Here is a 26,426-nt window from a genome sequence, read left to right as displayed (position 1 = left end):
ACCATAAAAGTTTAATTTGTTCAACAATTTAGTTTATGAGAAAATACCAGCAAAGCTAATTGCTTGCCCATCAGCCTCAACTGTTTGTGTTTATTGCTAAATAGCAGCACAATTTACCGATGAACATGTTAACCATTATGTCTGCTAAACACCAGCATTTTAACATTGTCATTATCAGCATGTTACCATGCTCTTGTTAGCATTTAGCTTAAAGCACAGCTGTGCCTAAGTACAGCTTCACAGAGCAGTTAGCATGGCTGTAGACTCAGTCTTGCTTCAGTCTAACCCTGCTGGATGCGGGCCAATTTCTTTATGCAGAGTCTGACACTGTTTTATTATCTTTAGCTTCATGTGTTTACCTGGGGGACCGGGGAGACCTGGAGGCCCTGGTAAAAATATGGGCGATGTCAGGATTTTCTCGCTGGTCATCTGCTCAGGGACATCAGCGCTGTTTGACAGCATGGCCATCTTGAACACGGATACAGAGAATAATGAGTGAATGAACAGGTCAATGACAAGTCAACTACAAATAATTGAATGAATTATCAAATAAAGAACATCGCCAACAAAAATACATATTCTTTCAGGGCTTGGAAATCTTTTTTTCTCCTTAATTTGGAAGTGATGTCAAACACAAATGCGTAACAGTCATTTGGTTGTCATTCCTAAAATGGTTTTACATACAATGCTTCATAATGTCCGGCAGTGTCAAACAGGACAGGGAAATTACACACTCAAGGGCCAATTTCAGGTAAAATTATGCTTAAATAATAAAGATGAAAGCTGATCTTCCATCTGCCACAAGCTGTAGCCCAGACAGATGGAGGGCCAGGCAACCCCTCTGCATTATTCAGCAAGACCAGGAGAGTTCCTGCTCTGTATGCTAAGTGGCATCCATGGGAAAAGTTATCTTTGATCTCTGTATAACATCATGTGGATCTGGCATTCCCAGTGGGAAACACGTGAAAGACCTTGCTATGCTGCAAGGGCCGAAAAAATCTGAATTCATGCGCACAGACATACAAACATGTGTCCACACACACACACACACACACACACACACACACACACACACACAAACACACTCAATCACACACTGAGAGAGGTCGTGGTTCACCTGCTGATCAGTGAGCATTATGCAAGACTGTAGCCTGTGACCTTGGGTACAGGTGTTTGAACCACAGTTTGACCCTGCACTCATTCTCTTCCCATGATATGAATACATGAGAATATACTTTCTAATATACTGGAATAATAGACAGAATTTTCATCTTGTTTTCTTAATATATTAACATTAAGAAAATATAGACACATGCTGTGTAGCTGCAGGAGCACCCAGACCACACAGCTGGAAGCAATATATAATGTGTTATAGCCGAAGATGTTGAGTGCCACTGTTGACAGACTCGTGCTCAGATAGGTTCAGACGCCTGTGATTACACAGACGGAAATGTAACCCCACTGCTGAGTTGAACGCAAATTGCCCACCAATTCCCATTCATAGAGGAAATCTAACAGCTACAGTACAGGAAGTTTTTTCAGACATTTTTATTGGGAAATAAAGTGCTACAATAAATCTCATGGAAGTTGTATAAATCTGCCCGCTGTTGTTTCTGAAATCCTGTCAGGTTTGGACTCCACGGAGATACAGCGAGATGTTTAGGTGGTGATAAAGAAAAGGAGCAGCTCTGCAGATATTTACGTTCAAATGTGTTTTTGTTATTATTTTCTGGCCCTTACCTTCTGTTTAAGCTGCAGGACAGACATCCTGATCTGGTGGAAATCGTCACACGTGGCTGAGCAAGTTCCAGCATTCATCACGTTGTCAGACTTCTCAAAGAGATGCACTGCTGAGATTTGGGGAAAAAAGTTTCTGTCACAGAAGATACCAGAAAATGATTCTTTCAGAAAAACTGTCAGAAGGAAAAACATAATATCATGTTGACTTAATGTGTGGCATGATTCAGCACAATTTGATCAAGAATATCTTAAAATAGTGTGCTGACAATTCTGTTAAAGCAATCCTACTAACACTTCCAAGAACCAAAAAAAGCAAAAATGTAAGGGTCAATTTTCCCGAGTCAGTCAGTGCTAGTCTGGTGACAGTTTGATGGTCTATTGCAAATGTGTGAGCTAACTAGGCGATAAGTGACTTACACAGTGCAGAATAACTCAGTAAAGCTGTCATTTGTTAGACCTGAGTATGCAGGTCACTTAAAATCATTGACTTAGACGGGAAGGTTTAGTAAATCTTTCAGAGCCTTGTGGCAGACTAGTGCTGAACTAATGTACTGGCTCTGGTGAAGATAAAATCATGATACATAATTACATATTTTTTGGTTTGATTTTTCAGTCACTAATTTTGGGTTGTGGGAAGTGGGAACTAAAGCCCAGGATCACATCCGTGGCATCACCAGGGTTTCCTTTTCTCAACTTAAAAAGATCTCCAGAGTCAGAGGCCGTCTTTCCCAACTGACTCAGAGAAAATCACAAATGCATTTATTAAGAGCAGGCTACACTATTGCAGTTATCTCTTTGTGGGTCTTCAAGACAAAACAATCCATAGATTATAACTTATCCAGGACTCAGCTGCACAAAAGATCAGACCATGTAACTCCTGTCCTCCGAAACCCAGAGTGGTTACGGGTTATTTTTAGAATCCAATTCAAGTCCTCCTTTGGGTTTACAAAGCACTTGCTGGTCTTACTCTACACTACATCTCAGACATGCTGTCAGTTTATGAACCTTAGAGATCTCTCTAGTCACAAAGTCGATTCACCTTAATGTGCCCAGAGCATTTTCAAAGTCTGATAATGTGACATTTATTATTGAGTCTCCTAGAGGATGGACCAGTCTGCCCACTTATCTCAGGCTTGCTGTGTTCCTTAAAAACCAAACTAAAATCCTTCCTTTTCACTTGAGCTTTTTCTGAAATGTAACGAATGCTTGTTTGTATGTGGATGTACTATGTAATTTTATATGTAGGTATGCATGGACGTCCTGTTTTTTGCACATCTTGTGCTGTTTTATGATGTTTTTATGCTTTTGTGTTATATGATGCTGTACAAATTTTGGGATTTGAATTGGAATATTTACACATTTGAACATTTTGACAAAAAGGTTTGGCACTGAGGATAATTCTATCTACAATTAACCACTCATAACTCAGAAACCACATTAAAACATTTACGTTACTGAGCTCACTATGTCTCCTGGTTTTGTCTCTGGGCTGTAGAAAAATGACCCCTGCTCTGCAAATGCATACATTTAATGGATGAGTGAAAGTGTCTGGACACTATTTTCCTCACTACGTCACAAAGCAGCAGGACATAAAGCAGGAGCATGACTATATGAACCATCTTAACTCTCTCTCCAACTTCTCCTGAAATGTTATGGTAGGTAATGGAAGATAAACTCATGGGAGGAAGTAGCAAATCTGCAGCCCCTGAGCGCTTCATTGGCGACTGAATCTGGGGCAACAAAATACATTATTATCGCCCGGACCTTTTGTAATGTTCTCCTCTAATGCATCCAGCAAATCAGAAAAGACCAGGAGTCACGGGGGCAGCGGTATGTTTGGGAGACAGAACGGTTCTGACATGGACAAGGAACTTGGATGTGTAATGAATACCAGGTGTCTATGTTTGCAGTACCCCCAGCAACCCCCATCTCCTTTTCTCCCAGCAAATAACAATGTGTGGTCAGCTCCACATCACAGTCAGATGTGCCCTTGAGTGAAAGAGACTGTCTGAGTAAAAATAATATTCTCACCTCTCTCCCCCTTGGTGCATGTTTTTCCATCTTCTTCCAGGAAATAGCCTTTCTCACACTCACACCTGTAGCTCCCCACTGAATTGATGCAGATCTGAGAGCACGCAGTCGTGTTTTCGTCTTCACATTCGTTGATGTCTGTATGTTGAAGTGACAGACAAATACAGAGGAAAGACAACAAGCAAATTAAAGAAAGACGGTGTTGATTAAGATGCACATATTCAGTTACTATTATTATTATATTTTATACAATCTCACAGAGTCCCTTTGCTATTAGATAGAAGAGTGCAGGTCTCTGCTGACTGACAGGCCAAGCTACACTCCAGTACAAGTCAGAGTGCCGTCTAACACTGTCACCTGTTACAAATCCAAGAATTTAAAGCATATTCCGTTTTTTAAAAATGTATTATATTCATGAGGTGTTGTACAAGGTCTCACCCAAACAGTAGGGCCTCTCTCGGTTTCTGTGGCGCTCACGGTCGTAGCGGTAGCCAGGGTAACAGGTGCACACCACTCGCCCAAAATGGTCAGTACACTGTTGCTCACAGGGGGCGCCAGCACACACATCATAGTCTAGAGAAATAAATGAGGGATTTCATCAGGCTCCAGCCCCCCCGCGACCCTCAAGAGGATGAAGCGGTTAGAAGATGAATGAATGAATGAATTTCATCAGTGTAAGTGCAACAAAACACAAGGGGGACTCTCACATCCATCTGCAGTATCTCTCAGTTTGAGTTTTTTCAATTCTGTTATGTCATGTCAAACATTCAGTGAGGACAAAATGAAATAAAGTTCAGTTAAGTTTGATGGGAGAGCATTCCAAAATGATCACTAATACACAAGACAGACATCCAAACAGTTTCCCATACCTTCAGGAATGCACTGGCCCAACACAAACTTGAAGCCTCTGCAACATTTCTTTCTGTAAAATACCAAATAGATGTAGATATAAGAAGACAAATCTAAAATACTTTAACAATCGCACAATACACAATAGGTCAAACATTAACGTATAACGTGGATGAAGTATGATGTGTAACATTAATGAGGATGTGCAGAATTTGTTGTGATCCAGTGATTCAGTCTGTTTTTACAATTGTGTTTGTTAATGTGGGAAACATCTTCGTGAAGATTAATGTTGCCACAATACACACACACATACACACACACACACTCACACACACGGACTCCTGTCTGCAGGTCTCATTGCATAACTGACCTGCTGTTGCATGTTTGTTCATGTCTGACGACACTCTTTTAAATTACAATTAAAATCCCCCGTTGAGTTAACTATCCTGACTGTGTGGTGGTTTTTTTTATTTCTCTTAAAAATGTCTCTTTTGAATTCTTCATTACTGACCAAATACAGAACTTCACAGTTACATCTTTTTTTTTTTGGCCACATCAATTTCTTTCCTGCCTTCTTCCTTGCTTTCCAATTCTCTGTTACATCATTTCGTAGAAGCAATGATAAATGAATAGATTAATTACTCTTTATCCAAATAGTTTATGTGTGTGTGTGTGTGTGTGTGTGTGTGTGTAGAAGAGAGACATTGTAATGCAACAAACTAAAGAGCGTCCCTTTAACATCCTCTCTGTTGCATCATCTCTTCCCTCATCTGTGTTTGGTTTTATTAATACCATCTCCAAGATAACATATTGTTTCAATATTTTATCAGGAGGAGTCACATGATTATGAGGTAATATTCATCCCCCGCTCACACTCAGCATTAAGGAAAAGTGCTACCAGGTGTTATTTTCAAACAGGAGGTGATAAAAAAAAATCCAATTGCACCATGAAGTCATGGCAATATAGTGCAGTCACATTTACTTTGATAGTGGTGCTAAGAAACGACTTCTCTGTAATGCTTTACAGCTTTTATTCAGGACCCAGTTATGATGATGGGGCATTCCTGTGGGCCTGTCTGGTAATTTCATATAATGAAAGCTCTTCATTTTCTGCTCACCAGCACTGAGGAAACAATTGATGTAATTTATTTATACATTTACTTTACGCAGCATGATTCATCTGTGCTCAACCAGGTTACCCACAGGAGAACAAGATTCTACAGCTACTAGCAGCTCTGTGAGGCTGAATGCTGGTGTCAGAAGGATTAGGGCTGCAGTCTGAAAGTCGAAGATTTAAATCATCAGTCGGAGACCCCTCAGTCAACTGAGATTCTTCAAGTCGAGTACTTTTTGGTCAGTCAGTGTGCAGTGTACTTCTGGGGGTGTTTCAGTCCCCAGATGTAGCTGCAGGCTGAGCTCCCCTTGCTTTTATGCTGCTCTCCAGCATAGGCTGCTGCAGACCCAGACGCAGGGTGAGTCTGAGTGACATGGCTCTGAAATAAAATTATCATCTGCCTTTTGCTTACAAGTAGTGAATTTACAGTTCACAATAACTTCATAAGATACAGTCTCTGGCATTTGTTTGATATCTAGTGTCAGGAAAAAGTGCTGTTGCACCTTGCACATGTCCAATCTGTCGTTAGCTTAGTAAGCATGCATTAGCTCGGAGGGCTAACTTGGCTTGTTTACTTTACTACTTGAATGTCACCGTCACCCTGGAAGTCCCATTGAACCCCGCTCAAACTCTCAAACTCTTTGTGAAAAAAAGGAACGAACATTCAATTATTTGTATTCAACAGCAAAATCTGATTGGACTGACATCTTTCTGAGTTGGGTACAGCCCTAGTCAGCATGCTAACACACTCGTAACAATAATATTGACTTGTCAATGACAATTTAGTGTGGTAATGTTCTAACATTTGCTAATTAGCACTAAACACATCACCTGATAAATAGTTTCGAAGGTATTTTGTCATAAACCAAAGCATTGGACTAACTGATCTCAATAATTAGGTTAATTAAGATGTTGACCTGATAATGGCACTAGATAAAAGGCTATTGGATCATCAAAGCTATTGATTCACAAAGGTAACGTGAATGTGTGTGCCAATTTTCATAACAATCCATCCAAACGTTGTCAATAAATTTCACTCAGATCCACAAATGTTAACTTCATGGTGCTAGAGGATAAGGCAGGGCATCAACAAAGTGAGTAGGATTCATTCTCTGGTGACCATGAATCTGGCAGGTACCAGGTAATAGCTGTTGAGATATTTCAGTCTGGACTGATATTGCCATCACTTCAGCTCTGCTGCTAATGTGGCTTTTAACTGTCTGTATTTCTGCTTTTAAACACTCTACCTAAGGGGACATAAAAAGATCCAAATGATACACGAGGAAAAAAATTGAGGGGAATGTCGTGGAGGTGTAAGAAAAGCAGAATATGTTATCTGAAGACAGTTAAACTGACAGAATTTAGATTAATTTCTGGGATCTCATTCTTAAATGGCCCATTAGAGATTTGTAACAGTATGAGGGTGTATCGCAGGATCTCTTAATTTCAGTTTCTCATCTTATTACAGTAAGACTTTCCATTTACTGCTTCCAATTGTGTTCATGAATCAAATGACCTGTCTACAAAAAGGTCATGCTTTTTGCAATAACATCATCACAGAAATATAATCCTGGTAAAACAAAGTAAATCACTGACTCTGCACCGCTGCAGTGCAATGAGTCTACCTTCTACAGTTGAGTGCTTTTACAGTCACTTTAATAGGTACAGGATATACTGGATAGTAAGAGAAGACAAGTGCTTATTCACTCACATAACTTGATATTTACTACCTAAAAAGAAGCAATAAGAACCATTCTCACTACACTTAAAGCTCCCACTGAAAACCATTAACCTGTAACAATCTCATTTCAAGTCTTTGATTACAAAAATTAGCTTACCACTCAGGAGGCCCTCCATGAGGTGAGAGCTTCTAAAAATACTGTGTTTGTGCACTTTGGGGGGCAAGTGTTAGTGTGTTTCATTGAGTGCATATGTAAGTAGTTTTGGGCATGCATTTTGTGATTATGCGCATGAAGGGAGGTATGAAGAATCATAAATCGAAGGTTGTTCAGATATTGAATCTGATTGAGCAAATTGATGTTCATTGGAGATCTACACAATAAGTAATGTTCTGACAGAGGTACAAATGCATACACATACTATACACAACCTTCATTTTTTTAAAGCTACATTTAGATAAACTCTAATAAATCGGACGAGTAGAGTAGAGTTTATGTGTGTTCTACACCTTGCATAGAGATGGGAATTAAAACCATTTCGGAAATATCATCAACAGGAAAGTGAAAGAAAAACAGAGCTGCCATGACACGTCTTGACATATTTCATCACAAATGCCATCTAATTTCTTTTCTATTGAGGAGAAACTCAATTTTCTTAACAAAGTATTTTGAAATAAGTAGCTTTGTTGTTTTGGCCAATTTTACCATTTGGTTCTTAGCCTCACTAAAGTTGTTGAGTTTTTCTTCCCTATTGTCTTCATGTTGTCTTCACTGTCAACAATCTCTGCTGGAATCAGAAAATTCTACCAGTAGAAGCATCAGTAGTTGCAAATGTTACATTTTTGAGGAGGCGTACACAAGCTACAACATATCTCTGTGTACAGACTCTGTAGCTGTAACAAGTTATCGCACTTCAGGCTCATTAGCAAATGTTAGCATGCTAACAAACTTAACAGAGATGGCTAACATAGTATAAAATACACCTGTTAAACCCTCAACATGTTAGCATTATTTTTGCAAACACATTGCCATGCACACATTACCATTCAGCTAACACCAAACCAAGTGGTGGGTCGCGGTCCAAAAGTGGGTCCAGGGTCCATTCTGAGTGGACCGCAAGTGACTCACAAAGTGTTAAGTTTGCAAAAAAGACACTTCATTTTTAAGTACAGTGAATTTCTGGCACATAGCTTTTATTTTGAAGTGCAATTTTCTGTTGTAGAGCGAGTGACTAATGACAGCTACTTGACATAGACAGCAAACTAGCTTAACAACATGGCCAAACACAAGTATGACACTGAATGTATTAAACTGTGTGGACCTTGAACTAATGAAAGAAATCTGGACCCCATGACTGGACCAGTTGGGAACCACTGCACTAAAGCACTGTGCCTGAAGAATTGCACAGGACCCTAGGAGCACAGCTCAGCCTTGCTTCCAGTTTTTTCCAGTGGCCACTTGCAGTACTGCAGCAAAAAAATAAACTGCAGCCCAAAAAGTATTTTTTCCCATACGCACGATGGTAAAAGATATGTCTGTAAAACTGTTGACAGGACACCTCAAACTGCAAACAATATCAACTATAACTCTTTCTATTATGAGTTTTTGATCTGTGGTGGTTTTAAATTCGTGAAAGTTTCCTCGAGCTGACAAAAGCAGTATCAAAATCTGTAATGTCATCATAATGTCAAATTTGAGCTGAGTGGCAACTCTTGGGCAGAGCTAGAGGGTGTAATACTACTGTGCATATTTAGTGAGCTGCATACCACGGAAGTAAACCCTGAAGCTATGAACTTTTTTTGGCACCATCTTGTTGTCCAGTATCTAGTTATTGATCTATTAGAGGAGCAGTGATGCAAGCATGGCTATAGACTCTAAGTCTTGTTAATAAGCTCTCTGGTATGTTGATGTCTTGTTTGGCAGTCTGCTTGGAACACCCTAAATTGTTTTAGAAATGTAGGATATTTATTAAGCATGGAAGTACTGCATGCTTTTATTTTATGCAAAGATAACTGTGCAGTAAATTGTACCAGTGCATGTTAAACTGTGGAAAGTTGTTTCTGTGCCTAGTCTTTAAATTGTGTAAGTGGATTACAACTCAACATGTGTTGTTGCTGGTTGTTTTTGTGCTTTGAGGATAGTTTCCTGTGTGAACCAATATTTCATGTCATAATAACATCCCCATGAAGACAGAGGGAACTTATAGCAAATAACCAGCTTAGCAAAATAACCAGGGCTGGTTGAACAATCATGAGAAAACAAACATCAATGTCCGTCTCCAGCAGATCATGAGAGAAGCGATAACATCCCATGGAAATGGGGTTTGTATCTGTGTTGAAGTACATTTTGTATTGAACTGTATTTTCATTACATTATCATTCAGGGAAATGCTTATTAGCGGCCTGATAATAGCCTCCTCTATCTTATTGTTCTGTCTCTCATTATGTCATTAAATAAACAAATCTAAAATCTAAGTGATATTTGGTTACTTTGCACATTAAAGCATTTTTAAAACACAATGACTGTGTTATCTGGCATTTTCCATTTAGGCTGATTTAATTTAAAATTGTTTATTTCTTACGTTGTCCCTATGATAACCTTTTTTATTTTGACACATGGATCTGAAAACAGGCAGACTGAGAGAGGCAGACATGCAAAACTGAGATGGTAGTGATATGACCTGTCTAAAAGTTAAAACAACATGCCTAGTACAGACTGTGGGTGATGGATACTAAGCTGAAGGTCAATGCACTGAAGCAATAAAATAACCTGAAACCAACTCCATGATTTATGGGACAGGGGTCACAAATCTGTCAGGTCTTTAATATGGAGGGTCTCAGAGATAAACTGCTGACACAGGAAAATAACATTCTCATCACATACCAGATGTATAGCTACGTTAGTGCTGAAATTTGATTTAAATTTGGTTTTAAGTGTTATTGTGCGGTTAGAAAGACATTCAAACGACACTGCAGTCATAATAATTACTACTTTAGAGAGATTTTTGTCAAAGAACATGTTGTGGCAACTACAATTAGTGCTTGCAGTCCAAACACACCTTTCCAGAATTGCAAGTATTTAAGTTGCTTGGGGAAAAACTGTAATGTTTTCCCATGATGAGGGCCAAGTTAACTCTTTAAAAAGAAACTCTTCATATAAATGGAGTGGGTATACAGAGTGCATGAACTCCCGCCTCTGCTAAAGCACACTGACGCTTAAATCTAAGAGGATATAATTCTTTCCAAACAGCCTTACTTATATTTAAACAACTGTCTGACCCAATATCTTTTATTGATTCTCAAAAAGCTATTTGATAGTCTCCCTCAGCTCCTCTCACTGTGTCTGAACAGCAGAAAGATCTAAATCACTCTTCACAGTGACACACTAGGGGAAAGTCAAAGAGCATGATATGAATGTGTCTTTGTCGTCGTAGCATTTAATAGAATAACTTCTATCCAAAAGATTAAACACGGGTAATTAGAGACGAAGCTCTTTATAATATTCGGCACACAAAACAAGATCATGCTGAGTCATTATGCACAGAGCCTTAACACCTTTCATAACAACAGCTAAGAATACAATGCTGTGCAAGCTTGTTAGTTGCTCATGTACTTCATGCTAATCAGCAGACAGATTCAAAACACATGTGGATTTCATTCATATTCATGAGCGAGAGAACAGGGGGGGGGGGGGTTATCCCAAATGCATTCATGACACTTTTCTACATGAATATCAATGAGTTTCCAGAGTCACATGCCTGCACGCACACACTACCAGCTTGTTGACTAACATTTTACTTCAGACGCAGCAGACTGTGAGTCCAGCAGTTGTTCAGAAGGAGCACATCACAGACAATCTGACTGTTTTGCCACCTGAGGCTTTAAGACCTAGAGGTTATTTAATTTTGCCAGTGATCCGTATCATTTTACACCCCCCCCCCTCACAAATCCAGACATAGATTAGTCTGACCTCAGTTACCCAGGGTTAACCATAAGCACTCTAATTACCTTATAAACACTGGACCTCCCCTGAACCAACATGGTGGACTGGCCTGGTCTGGTGTTGTCTTGTAATGAAACACACTAATTCACACCGACACACACAAATTCAAGTGAAAGCAACTATAGCATGAGCAAAAACTGGATGAGTACGTGCACCTTCACATGAGAGGCCCGCTTCATCACATCCCAGCATGCTCTTCTCTCTAACAGGGATAACAATTCCGAAACTAAAGGGTATCACACACACACACAACCACATGCAGCTGTGAGACAACACATGCAGTCAGCTCAGTGGAGGCTTATTTGTCTAGCAGTGATATACAATAACATGTCTGCATTCCACTCAAGAGAAGATGTTTGTAGTGATGTGGTGAGGACACAACTTTCATACTAGCGCTGATTAGCCTGCTCATGCTGAATGGTGTGGGTTAAGAGTGACATAAAAGTCAGGATCAGTTAATAGTTCAACAAATATTTCAATTAATATGCTGTAATCAACTCTTCCTTTCCAATCATTGTCATTAATAAATGCTAGCAAGCCTCAATTTGCCATTGTTGACAGAACCATGGTGGTTCCTGACTCTTGTGCAACACCCTCAACAAAGGATCAACTCATTCAGTATGTTTGCATAAAACCATCTGTTAAATCAGTTGTTTCCTCCTCAACAATAACTCAATCTTCTCCTGTCTGGACTACAGATTTTCCCTCCAGCCTCCAGTTTATTGATGTAGTCTCCTCACTGACATCTCACTGTCTTTTAGCTGTTAATTTCAAATCCAAAACCCTGACGCAGGCATAATAACCTGTTCATCTTTTCATGTATTCTGCAGATATACTGCCTACATAGTATTCTGTATTCTCCACTAGTGGGGTCAATGCTCTGCTCTCTAAACTCTGCACCACAGGCTCACTCGTATATCTCTGCTGTAGACTTGAAGTCCATTTTTCAAGAACTACGGTCATACGTTGCTCTACATGTATCACAGTTTATTCTGCTGTCAGAAAAGACTGAGAATCTTTGGATGAAAGAAACTGCTCTGTCTCCCCTTCCTGTAGTCATCATGTATTCCTCATTCCATGACTTTTATGTACAACTACTTAACCACAATAAATAACAAAGAGGACAGGATATTTAATGTTATTGATAACCATATACTTAAGGCAGGTTTAATGCTTTCACTTTCATATAAACCCTGTCAGTTATGCTTAGAGACACTTGCAGACAAACACAAGGCACACACAGAGACACACACATAAAAACATCAGACTCCCTCTCTGCTGCTTCAGGGTCACCATAGTGTAATATAAACAAATGAATAAAGGTACAAGCGATTGTTTGTAAGGCCTCCTGGTTTGGATGTTGTAGAGATTTATGCTTTGTCATTTAGAACTCCAGCATGTCAAACTGTGTCCTGTCTCCGTCAGCACACGGTGGTCGTCATGACAAACAGGAGATAAAGTTAAGCAACACATTAGCATTTCCAGAACCAGACAAAATACAGTATATTAAGAGGGACAGATACCTCTGCCAGTGCTGTATCCAAAAAACAAACCCTGAGGAAAATGGGTTTATAGGAACACATAAAAAAATGAAGTACAGACAGTACATCTTCAGAGTGCCTGGATACCTTTGTGTTTTCCAAACCTACAAACTGAAAAAACTCTTGGAAAGGTCATTTATTCTCCTAAAAATACTACACTAAGAAAAGGAAAGAATCAGACATCAGGGATTGTTGCAGACCATAATTCACTCTGTAGTGGTAGACTTTTAGTCATGATTATTAATTCACTAACATTCCTCTTCCAAACATGCTGCTGTTACCTCAGCTCTGCTGCATAATGTCCCATTATTGTCTGTAATTATAATGTAATCACAACCGATGGTTTGGAGATGCCATAAAAGGTAAACGGTGTTGGAGAAATATGTTTCTCCACAGGCGGAGGTGCGCCATTACAGACATCAGTTGTAGCACTATAACCCCAAAGCACTTAGCGGTGTAACTCAGAGTGAAGACTAAAGGGACATTTCAAAGACTATGGGGTCCAACAACAACTCAGCTGTTTAAGAGTTTCATGCAAGCACTGAAATTTATAAGGAATGGGGCCAGTTGGAGCCAGCTGTTACTGACACAATACCTCAACAACACAAATAAAATGTGTTTAATATCTAACGGTATCTGGTGTTGCACTAAGATGACACCAGATAGAATATCTGGCTGATAAAAGTGCTAATAAATGTTTAACGATGATCATCACTGAGAATATTACACCTATATACCTAACACCACAGTTCACACGCAGTTGTGAGGATTTCCTTGGGAAAAACTTAACTCAGTGTATTTTCAAGTTCCATTTATACATTTCTAGCTAATAAGGGACAGACGGACTCCAAGACAGGCTGCCAGACATACTAATGTAAGAAAACAACAGCCTACAATGACATCAACCCACTGGAATCCATAAAAAGCAAAACTGTGAGCTTAATGAGGCTAAAAGGTTTAATAGAGCGATGTCTCTCCATTGGTTATTTACTTAAAGCAACCTCTTTTATATTACATGTTGTCTGATGGGAGTGTATCTCAATATACAAAACACTCAAAAGTGCATTAACCACATCATAGTCTTACATAGTCAGACCTATCTCGTGCTGTTCCAGGGCTGCCTGAACCCATCATAATTTTGCACTAAGGCAAAAACCCTGGGTTGTTTGTATTTCTCTAAACCAATCACCACTGTCTTTGACACTACTAAACTTGCAGCATCAGTGGCCTTGCAAAAATGGTCGGGAGGGAATTTGCTTTGATTCAACATTCGTACATGGGGAGGTGCTGGCATTAAAATGGCTAAATCTTTGCAAAAGAAAAAACACAAAATATTAAGACAGTTTAGTGTGGAGGTTGTTATTGTTGTAAGATTATTATATCCGGCAAAATCCTTTATTTATTTATTTTACTAAAAGGCTTATCTCGGAGCCTAATGTCTACTTTATCCACAAAAGTTTTATTCCATTTTGGTCCTGAAATCTACCCTGAATCCACCCGTCTGCTGGTTTAAGGATAATCCTGATTTTTTTTGGATCAAAGGTATCCCAATTCTACTAAAACATTTTGAACACTCATGAAGGTTGGATCCAGATCAAAACCAGGACTGGATTATATGATCTAACCTGATGTCAGAATCCTTTTCTATTTTAAGAACCTATTTTCAATATTTAATCAAATCTGAAATCCTGATCAGATTACTTCTGAACAACTGGGCCCTAAGTATTAAAAACTAAATGCTGTTGAATAGACAGAAATATAGTATCTCACTGTCAGCCCACAGAAAGAAATCATAATGCACATGTAGGTGATTATGGGGTAAATGAAACACAGAGGCAAACAGAGCAACTGGAAGTGGAAATGACCGTATGATATTAGGAAAAGAAAGCCAGGCCAGACTAGGACACAAAAACACAAAATATAGTATCATATTCTTCTGAAAAATAAAAACAAAGGTAGTTGGCCTTTTACATGACAAATATCCTCTTGGACAAACTCCCCTCTCTTACATTCAAAATGAATTGCTCTCTGCAATGCTGTTTCTATCTGTATCCAGGGTGAGTGCATACATACATCTGCCCAGAGAAATAATGGCGCCCCATTTGATCACTAACATGGTACATTAACATAACCTATTGGTTAATGACTGTCTGAACTCAGTGTTCACAGCCCGTGACAGTCACACAGCTTTGGTACAATACCCTTGGTAAGGCCCCTCATTTAAAACAAACAAGCAGTCTGGTTAGAAAATTGTGCAAATGCATTGCTCAATTTAATGTCACTAATTCAAAACTCGACTTTTAATTCTTTCCTTTTTGTTTTCATTTTCTCTCTTGTGACAGTCGGGATGGGAAGGCCTGGTAAACATGCTAAAAACTATGTTGTCAGAGCATGAAGTTACAAAGGTCTGTCACTGTGCTTACTATAGTCTACCATACTTCAACATTTTGTGAAATGAAGCTCAGCGTAAGTTTAATCAGGAAAGCTTTCTTTGTGCTCATCCATTCACAATTCTCTCCATCACCCTCCCACTGCTTCCTCTAATCAGCTGACTATGGGTGTTCACTCTTCTAGTGATCCAATCAAACTTTGCCAATCAGGATGCCACTGCAAAAGTTAAAATCTGCTTTCTGTTTTGCGGCTGTCAGCCATCATTTTAGGCAGAATCTTTGCACCCACCCTCCACCCCATTTACTTCCAGCAATCGTATCCAGAGTCCAGGACAAGCTCAACAAAGGCTCATTCTTCTACTCATCCAGATCATCAGCACTTCTCCATCTTCCTCTCATCTCTTCTTCCCACCTCTTCCACCGCCAGCATCTAGACCCTGGGGGGTTCCCTATTCGACTGCGGATTCATCACCCTCCTTAAATCATCCACCTCTACGGGGTCTAATCGCCAAAGACTTTCCACATTTTTATTCTTATGTGCACATGCTAATAAATATTCTTTTTACTATAAAAAATGAGTCTCTCCTGATTGAAATATATATATGTATTCACTTTCTGGCAGAAAGTTTAATGAGAACATATTTCTCACTCTTACATCTGTACTTTTAATATGATGCTACAACTAGCAGCTGGTTAGCTTAGCTTAGCACGAAGACTCGAAACAGGGGGAAACAACTCCTCTGGCTCTGTCCAATGATAAAATCAGACTATGAGCACATCTAAAACTCACTAATGAGCATGTTATTTCTCATTTGTTTAATCTGTACAAAAAACAAAGTGTAAAAACAATCAGCTGCTCCAGCTTCATATTTATCATACCTGTGAGAGTGGTGGCGAATTCATCTGCTTATCTAATAAAACAAATAAGCATGTTTTCCCAAAATTGCAGAACTACTGCTTTAAAACACCAGTATGCCCACAACAGAAAAAAAATCATATCATGACAAAACAGTCTCACACTGACTGCATGTACCATCTTGGCTTGGGTGTGACGTTACCACAATGAGCCCACACTAACATCCCAACTCGGAAATGGCAAACAAATGTTCCTGCCTGCCTGACCAACATGTCATAAACATGCAGGGAATACATTAGTTATAATACACAGCAACTGAACAATGGCTACTTTTTGTGTGGCAGAAAAGGGTGGTTCTAAATAAGGACCTCTCCCCATATTAGCTCTGCAATCCATCTGCTGTTAGCAGCTACTTTGGCCATGTACAGTGCTCCTGCTGTGCTGGCATCTGCAACATAATCCAACAAAACCGGCAGTTTTTCAATGAGACACACTGCAGCAAAGCACTTCAGCTTCGCTCAGCTTTGGCGGACAGCTGGAGCTAAAATACTACAAGTCAGCTGTAACAGAGACAGCCCAGGCCTCTGCCTCTCTTTGCTGCGTTTCCTCAGTGGTGTTCACGGCTCAAACAAATCGGATTTGACTCAGACCACATGTTATAAAATGTGTAGTGTAATCCATAATGAAATCTATCGGCTTTTATGTCACATTTTGAGTTGAAAAACTCTGATTTTCCTTTATATAAACTTTAACTTAAAAGCTGAGGACAAGTGCAGAAGTGTGTGTGATGTCTGATACTGACACTTCAGGAAATTATACCGAGCATGGCTGTCTGTGGCCTGTTACAGTAAACCGTCATCAGCCCTTCCATGTGTTTCTAACTCAAACCAGTCTACTGGACACAAGCCAGATATTACCAATCCCCTTCAAACACTGAGGTTACTGTGAAAGCGTTCAACCTCCACTTCAGGGAAATGTTAAGAGTCTTGAAGGGATTATGAGTAATTTAATTAATTTGTTATTATTAACAGATTTAACAGCTCATTACGTTAACAGAGTGGAAAAAGCTGCTAAAAAATAAGCACTGCAACATGAATAGCCACACTACATGCAGAGGATGCAAAAAATGTGGATGAAAAATAGATTTTAAGGAAGCTGGTCCCTGAAGAACACGCCTGCTGAAAGGTGAACTAAAATCAACAGCAGTTTATGAGAAATTATTTGCCTTTTAAAAAGAATATCTTTCATCTCGATGTAGAAAAGTAAGGTCCACTCCAACAATACTCATAAAGATTTAGATGTAAAAAGCAGATGTTCTTTTATTCTCAGCTAAGACCTTTCAGTAGCTAGACTTGGTCTACTGTGTCACCACCACCTCCTGATGATTTAACAAGAAATACATGAAGTACAATAAAAAAAACAACTTGGAATTAATCAATCTATGATTCATTCAGGCCACATAACAATAGGGCTTCAAGCCGCTATGTGGGAGAGAAATCGATACAGTTCATTTACTGAGGGACTAGACAAGGCTTAACAGCAATCACACTGGGGAGCATCAAATGAAGTGTTATAAGGCTACATGAGGTGACTGGAGTCTTTTTGTGTTCAGACTTGGATGCACAGAATTTGGATATTTATGGCTTCTATGATCTGTTTTTCTCAAGTGTGTGTGCCGGATTCTCGCCTCTACATCTCCTGTGTTTAGCCTTACTGACAGTCCACCACTTTTGGTCTAGACTGGAGCAACAACATTTCGACAACTATTGGATGGATTTCCATAAGATTTTGTGCATATTTTGTACAGATACAGAACACAATTCTAACTTATCCTGTTAGATATTTCAATCTATAGATAGGTATAAAATTTTGTACAGACATGGTTCACAGATGGTGTATCTTAAAGAAGTATTTCACTGCTGGAAAGATGGTCTTCTAATAAAACTGGGCTGTCTATGTAGTAGAAAGATGCAAATACTTTTAAAATTGGTACCACATGAACAGAAAAAAAGAAATAAGGGTTGATCAATAGAGAGGTAACTACCAGAATTCACTGCACTGCACCAATAAATGCTCATGCTGATGGCTAGTGGCTAGTAACAAACAATCTAAAATTACAGTTAAACGGTAAGCTAAATATGCTTCTGAAAAGATCTGAGGTGAGAAGAAGGCAATGCGGGAACAAGTTTTTTTAGCCTGAGTTTTCACGGTGCAGGAAACAGTATGGTGCCCACTTCTTGTTCACAAAGTCTCATATTACAGCTAAACAGTGCACCAAAATATATTTCTGAAAACATTTTAGATGAGAAATAGGCAATACAGTAACATAATTTGGTTTGTTATTTGATCAGCGCTGTCTAGTTTTACTAATTGATTAGAGTTTGGTCTGAGTTTGAGAGAGACAGAAAGAGAGAGAGAGAGGGGCGGGTCTCTTTTTCAATCCACGTTTATACTCTTTGTGTCTGTGGCGGCAGGCATACCAAAATGCAGAAGTACAATCTTAAGTTCGAGCAGAGCAAGAGAAAATCCAACATATTTCAGCTGAGAGATAAGCAGGGTGATCTGGGCGCTGGTAACATGGAGAGTTTACCATGGTTCATTTATGTATACTATCTGCATTGTTATGATACAAAGCTTGTTGAAAATCTGCAAAGTATTCCTTTAATGACTTTGATGCTGGCTTTTCCTCTAGTGCTACCATGAAATTAACATTTGTGGATTTAAGCAAAATAAAGAATATCACTAAATAAAGAGAACTGTTAACTTTTAATAAATGACCTCAATTAGTAATTCGCAAGGGAATTAAGTTTTATCAAATCAATCTCAAAGCAATTTGTATTAATCTAACTTGTTTAATTGGTTTGAAAAAAAACTTAAAAAAAAATAATATGAGGGTAACAATTTCTACATGTGAGGTAATTACTGTATGATATGTTTCCTTTTGTCTGGTTCATATGTTCTGATGACATGCAGTGTGCAAGGTTGGAGATGTGTGGTATGTGACATACGTTAGCCCACTTGAGGCTTTGTGGTTTGCATGTTATTTTTAATACTTGTGTATAGTGAAATATGATATTCAGTCCAGGGACTGCTGTAAATTAGCCAGAATTTGAAATAATACTTATTAACGTGCATGTTTCCTTGAAAATAAAACATATTCACATTCTTGAGTGGAGAGAAGAGGACAAGGTGAGAGGGAAGTTAAATGTCTGACTAATACAAACAGCATCGTGCAGCTCTACAACTGCTGTATAACATGGTCATGACAGATAGACGAACACATTAATGGTGTTGGTAGTGGTGAATATCATTAAATAAAATTACAACTGACTCACAAATATTAAAATTCAGCAGCATACGAGCAAAATTCTCAATGGAAGCGGCAACATCTGTGCTGCCAAGAACCACCACTTCCAAAATGTGTTATTAACATTGATGCTGCAGCTGTTTACAATTTAACGCAACTGGACCGGTCTATGGTGGTTTGTTCACTGGTACAGGCGAACATTTCCTCAGGGTAGCTGCTGTCCATCAGAACTGAGAAGTCAGCAGTTTATTCTTTTCACTTTTTCACTTATAGGGGAATACATTAAGGCGCCCAACCGTGAATAACAATTAACTATGAAAAAAAAGCAACACACATTTAGTTGCTTTCAATTCACTGATTTACTTGTCAAGAAGTTCCAGTTTCACAGTAGGGAGGTGTACAAATACTGTTTTCTAATGTAATAAATAACTGCCATATTGTCTTTTTTCTGGGTAGAATGTAGCGACATGTTGACTACAACTGGAGCACAGTCTTGGATACATGGGGCAGAGGCATGACAGCAGAAAAACCACAGCCTGTGGTTTACATATCACCACATCTCTTAACCATCGCAAAACCACAGCGTGACCAAAGCGTGACCACACTACAGTTCATGGAAAGAAACAGATGGGTGAATGAGCTGCAGCCAAAAGGAACAAGAGAGGGATGCTAAGAAACCAAAATATCAGAAATAAACTGTTGATATGTGGATTAGAGAAGGGAAAAGGGCTGTGATCTGAAAATGTTGAATGGGCAACAGACCATACCACATAAATCATATGATTCATGTGATTTAGGATCTACGACCATTGAGCATGTATTAAAAGTAATATTTAAGGTCAGACCATGTAGATTATATCAAAATGCTAGAACACCAGCACAGATGGCAATCTCTTATACCTGCCTCTGTCTTAACACACATGTACTTATGCCATATGAAATAATAACTCTGATTCAAAGGTTCAGTGTGTAGGATTATGGGGGATATATTAGCAGAAATGGAATATAAGTATGTTTTCTTCAGTGAATAATTAATAATTAAATAAGTAAAGGTGTTTTCTTTACCTTAGAATGAGCCCTTAATATTTAAAATGCACAGAGATCCCCATGTTGCACTGCCATGTTACTACAGTAGCCAAGACAAACCACTGGCGTGAGATAGGGCCATGCACGTTTTCGCATCTGCCATCGTAGTTAGCAGCCCCTCCTTGAAGACAGCATTGGAAAAACACTGTTTATTTATTTATTTATTTATTTTTTTACATGAAACTGCTTTATTAAAGTTAAAGTTTAAATCAACAGCTTTATTTGTTTTGGAAAGCAAGAGACATCTGCAAAATAGCTCGGCTCCAGTTAAGATCTACTTAACGTCTGGATCTTAAGTTATTAGAGAAAAAAGGTGAGCACACATTAGCAGGCGCTGGGCTATCAGCCCATCTGTGACATGCTGAACAGTGTAGGAGAAACACTGACTTGTAACATGAAACAGCTTTATTCAGTGATTTTACCAGTTTAAATCACTTGATCTGTTTGTGGTGGAGATGAAGATACGAATGTAGATACTTTCGCTCGCTGTAAAAACCTCCTGAACAATGAACACTGAGGAAATCCTAACCAAGAGAAAATTCAGCTAGTTGCAATCTGCAGTCCTCACCACTAGATGCCACTAATCCCCCCTAACCCTTAATCTTATACACTGTCCTGTAGTTATATATTTGATTTATGTTCACTTCTTGTCAGTCCTCCTGTTTATTTACGGTAGATATTTAGCTGGTAGCTGACAGTTACCCCACGCCCCTTACATGCCTTTGAAGACATGAAGGCTTTGACAGAGAATATTTATCTTCATTTACAGCCTGTCCTCCACATACTGGACAACTACTGTAGAGTGCTTAAGTATGTGCGCTCTGGGCAACAGGTCAAAATCATCTAAACAACAGTTGTCAAACTATTCTGATATAACAACTCCAGGCTTTAGGAAACATTAAGAGCAAGAATACTTAGAGTCACAGTCTTTCTGGCAAAGGCATGTTTTGTATTAGAGTCTGTCAAATGGAAACAGATGTCAAAATGCATTTGTAGGGACTCAAATCAAATTACTCTCTGTCAGTAATACTGAAAATGTTTAAATGATAAGCCTTATTAGAATCTGAAAGAAGGAAAAGAAATGTCTTATTTGTAAGTTAGAGCTTTAAAGATGTGGGGCCATGTTTGTTGTCCTTGTGTTTGCAATTTTGCTTAAAGAAATATGACACAGTGAATCCAGTAGTAGCAAAGTTATGAACACCTACTATATGTACTGTATATTTCTAAAACACTACTTTCATTCATGCAGGGCAATACACCGAAGACATAAGAGACGAGAGAGAGAGGATGTTCGCTGCTGCTTGTGCTCTGCATCCGTCACTAAGGAATGCTCCTTAACACTAACGTCCTCCCCTGCTCTCACTGTGATAACTTACACTTCACTGCATCTTCCTCACTGCTTTTAAGGAACAGGATGGGGACTTATCCTTCACCGAATAGGGCATATCACCACTTCAGTTGAACTGCTGACAGGACTGTAGCTAAACAGCTCTTTTACATCTCATCTAAAACAAAATAATACAGATTAAAATGTTTTGTAAAATATCCCCCCATATAGAAGATGAATGATGAATGTAAATCAGAGTTGAAAAACCTGCCTCCACCTCCCACTCACAATACAGCTCCACACTGACTGTGAGAACTTCCAGCAGCACACTAACATATTAATGGCAGGACCTGCAGAAATTACTCACGACCAATTGGCTCGACTTCTACAACAATATTATTCACAATATGGTGCAAAATGCGTCACCATTAAAGTGACACACAATAATGGCGGGCTCTAGGGCGTATGTGCTGTGAATTATTAACATCAACAACAATAATATTTGTATGGGACAGGAAAACAGACTTGAGTTACTGTGTCGGAGCACAGGCACTTCCAAAAAACAAGTAATAATCGTAAATAAAGTGGAGTTACACAAACAATACTTCCCCCTTCTCTGAACAACAGGAACTTATAAAAGTTTTCTTGGTGTATTTAAAAAGACTGATGTTATTAATCCCTGTGTATGTTTACTTTGGAGTTGCTGTCATTACAGTAAAGCAGCACAGCAACCAACTTACAAGTTTGTCTTGTTATCTAAGTTTAAAAAACAGGATAAAGGCCTTTACTAAGTAATGATGTATTTCAAATGAGGTCTATTGGCCCAGAACTGCACAGGCAGGTGCAACTAATCCCACCTGTGCAGAGTATTTACTAAAGTGGGACATGTACGTGAGCACACAGGCGGATAATTAATCAAAAATGTGACTGAGCAAAAACGGCAAAACAATCGAATAATGCACATTTGTTTGATTGTTATAATTCTGCTGTAGGCAACAAGTGGCACAAGCAGAGTTCTGCCCTGTATAGAGCTGCAATCATTTAAAACCTGAATAGTGTCTTTATAGAAGACATGTTTTATGAGCACATTGACGAATGAGAAGGTAAACCAAAGCCAACCATCACATGAGAAAAGTATCTGATTGACCTGCTAATTATGAAAGAGCTGGGAATACAAATGCAAATCTAGTTTTGCTTTAATATTGCTACAGTGAACAAGGTGACTCTATTCCCAACAGGAGGTGAAAGCATGAACTTTTTTTCAGTCAAATGCATGGATGAGGGGTATTGCTATCGGAATGTTTAATAGCAGAGAAGTCACGTACATGAAATCACACACACAATTAGACTGTTCAATAACAAGTGGAAAAGCTCTGGGTGCATTTGATGTTCATGGATAAAGCGAGAGAAACTGAACTTGGTGGTTGTATGGGGCCTTGGGAGCTCCAACTATATATTTTTTTATACAGCCTGTAAATACACTGAACTGAATTCATGTAAGCAGTTATGGAAAATGAATGAATAAATGTCAAGGAGGCTGGTGTCTTTGAAGAGAATGCTGTAATGACTTCAGTTTATAGTCGGTAACAGCTGCCTGATGGCAAGGTAAAGAAGTGAAAATATTCTAAATATAGCGGACATTTAAACAGATTTTTTTTTTTTTTTTGGTGGGCCTATTTTTTAGGTGGCTTAACCATGTTATGCTGCAGCCCACATTCACAGCAGTATGTTGCTTAGCGTCCATGGCGGTGCTCCTGTTTGCTTCTCCAAACTGGGGGCACGGCAACTGCCATCTACTGTAGGTAATACACTAACTATGTATAAGTATCTTCTATAACCCCACTTTAATAAATCCAAACTACCCCTTTATCCAAGACGTTGTCAGATCTTAAAACTAATTTATTTTTCCCAGTTGTTATTTGTAGTGGTTTTGGAAGGCACAGACAAATGCTGCTGCCCTGCTGATACAGACACAGTTACAAACATATTTTGTTGTTTCATTGTGGGGACTTGTTGGAAGAAATGGGAGGAATACATTTATGTCCCCTGACTCTCGTCATTTTTCTGCATATGATTCATCAAATTGAAGAGAATCATTCGGGAGAATTATTCCATCACAGATAGCACTGTGAGTGGGGAGATTTGCACCTGGGTGACACTAAGGATAAAGCTGCTGACATAAAACCAAGTTATTATTGGTATTCTACTGTTATTTCATAGTATTTGGAATCAAACAGACTGTGACCATTAGCTTATCTGACAGCTGACCTCCCCCTCTGTGCCTTTAGATGTGTCATTAGAGAGCAACACCAAATATTCATGTCAACCCCTTGAATCCACAGTAAAGGCCCAGTAACAGAGCGGTCTACATCAGTTAACAGGCTACATATCCTCATTCTGAATATTGATAGAAAACAGATGTTGATGTATTTTCTTTGACAGGGTATTATGTATCATTTCAGGGATTTAGTTTATGTTGAATTATGGAATAAATCAGACCTTATGGTTGTGTCAGTTAACATGAAATGTATTCAACAGTTTGTAAAAGCAAGGATTTATCGCCTTTTATCAATAGAGTTTCATGTGGAATGTAATGCTGTACATTATACTAGCAACTTTCACTCTTACTTTTTCTCCTATTACTCAGTATAATGTAACAAAATGCTGTGACACAGTGCCAGGTACTGTAAATCATTTCAAGCTTTTTTGATTGGCATGATTTTCAGTAGTGTTATCTCATTATGCATCTACTGAGGTTAATTCCGGTAAACTGTTTGACTCAAAGGGCTGTTGAGAAACATCTTGGATATTTTCCATGCTCCTTTCCAGACAACTTATTTACTTTATCATGATGCATTTTTGTCTTTTCAGAGGCAAAAATGCAACAGCTTATAATGTTGTCATTTCTAAAAATAATTTGCGGTTTAAACCAAATCCAAAAGTGTTTTGTTAGTAATTCCAGATGTGGTTTTAATAAATCAAAAAATGTGCCTGCTCTGGCACTTAGTCTGTGTGTTTTTGGAAACCCTTAAACCACCAGAACAATGTCTACAACAGCACAACAGCTACAGCACATGTATTACTGGTTTGCTATTCCCCTATCTCCCAAATCTCCTGACATGAACAGAGCTGCTACCTTTTCTTGTACAAATAATAAGACAAGACTTGACAAGTATACTTATCAACTCTACTAACTGGTTCTCTGACGCATGTTCAGTAGCACATGAGGTGGTTGATAATTGGGTTTGTAGGCTAATAAAAAACACATCTATAGGAAATGTCTAAGACTGAGAGTAATCATTTTAAATTGCCTAATATTTTCCATCTCCCTCATGTGCAATCATCAGTTTTCCTGCAGAGAGTTTTCTTTCTTTCATTGCGGAATAATCATGGCACTAAATGACTAATTATACTGTATCAGTTTGTGTGTAATTTCACATAGAAGCTCAGTATAAGCAGACGTTGAAAAACGTTGGAACATTTAAGTCTGACATCTATAAAAGGATTCCAGCCTATTAAATAACTACATTACAAAAGTGGATGTGTGCCCATGGCTCAGTTGACATTCATTTAGTAACATTATAACATAGGGGCTTTCTTGAGTTACGTGGTTTTCCACCAAGAAAGATGCTACTTGTATGTTGTCCATAAATCTAGACTTACGCTACCTTCCAGTGCAGAACATTTACAGTTGTATCAGAAATGTAGTAGCCCAAAAAGACTAAACATAACTAACTGCTGAACTCCTTCTGCTGTGCCACAAAGTATTCTTCATGGAGCTATGATCACTGGAGGGATGACAATATGGCAGCAAAGAACCCCAAGTGTATTTCTCGTGTTGAAAGCTGTTTGAATGGGAAGATGGAACTGAGGTCCAGCAGAGAGGATTATTCCAAGGCGCAGAATACATTCAAATCTGATGCGAAAACCAGATCTGAAAACTAAGGAAACAAGAGAGACTTAAGGCTTTGTAGCCAAGTTGAATAATCAGACTGAAGTGATCATTTCTCTGGAGCTGAGCAGTACACCAACTGTGTTTGGATCTAACTGGGAATCACAATATAAATCAATTACTTATTTTGCAGTCAATGGAAAATCTATCTACAGTAATTCCTTCAGACAAATTTCTGGGCCACTTGATTCACTAGAATACGGTGCGTAAAAGGAGTGAGTAAAAGTGAGTAATACCTATGAAGAAAGTCTGATGCATTTCATTGGAAATGGATTAATGGGGACATTTACGGGACACAAACAATGCTGTTTGGATTAGCCAAGTGCATGAGAAGTATCACGGCTATCATGTCTCACGGGGGGGGCTGATGAAATGTTATCCTTGGTTTCCTTACTGCGTAAACCAGAGTTTCCCCTGAATTCCTGCGCTGAGAAGAATGGGAGCAGAAGAGAGGGAGGAGGGAAAGCAACAAAATGCTTAGTATCCCCAGAATTATTTGGAAAAATAACAAAGCAACAATTACAAATGCCACACATCAATTATGTGTAACTG

At 38.8% G+C, this 26,426-nt stretch overlaps 1 protein-coding gene across 3 annotated transcripts in view; it reads right to left on the bottom strand.

Moving 5' to 3' along the window:
• Positions 1 to 26,426, bottom strand: part of ccbe1 (collagen and calcium binding EGF domains 1) — a 40,941-nt gene that overhangs the window by 8,016 nt on the left and 6,499 nt on the right. For 2 of the 3 annotated variants that reach the window (XM_049604721.1, XM_049604722.1), the window contains 5 exons: positions 4,641 to 4,693; positions 4,210 to 4,344; positions 3,772 to 3,909; positions 1,741 to 1,850; positions 360 to 468 (listed from right to left, as the gene is read on the bottom strand). In XM_049604721.1, the coding sequence (XP_049460678.1) occupies positions 360 to 468; positions 1,741 to 1,850; positions 3,772 to 3,909; positions 4,210 to 4,344; positions 4,641 to 4,693 (545 nt within the window). The remainder of the gene's footprint in view (positions 1 to 359; positions 469 to 1,740; positions 1,851 to 3,771; positions 3,910 to 4,209; positions 4,345 to 4,640; positions 4,694 to 26,426) is intronic. The other variant, XM_049604723.1, reaches the window with a different exon arrangement.

The sequence above is a fragment of the Epinephelus fuscoguttatus genome, linkage group LG18 (assembly GCF_011397635.1).
Source record: "Epinephelus fuscoguttatus linkage group LG18, E.fuscoguttatus.final_Chr_v1".
NCBI lineage: Eukaryota > Metazoa > Chordata > Actinopteri > Perciformes > Serranidae > Epinephelus > Epinephelus fuscoguttatus.
The sequence above is the reverse complement of the archived record's forward strand: the minus strand, read 5'-3'. Positions and strand labels throughout refer to the sequence as shown.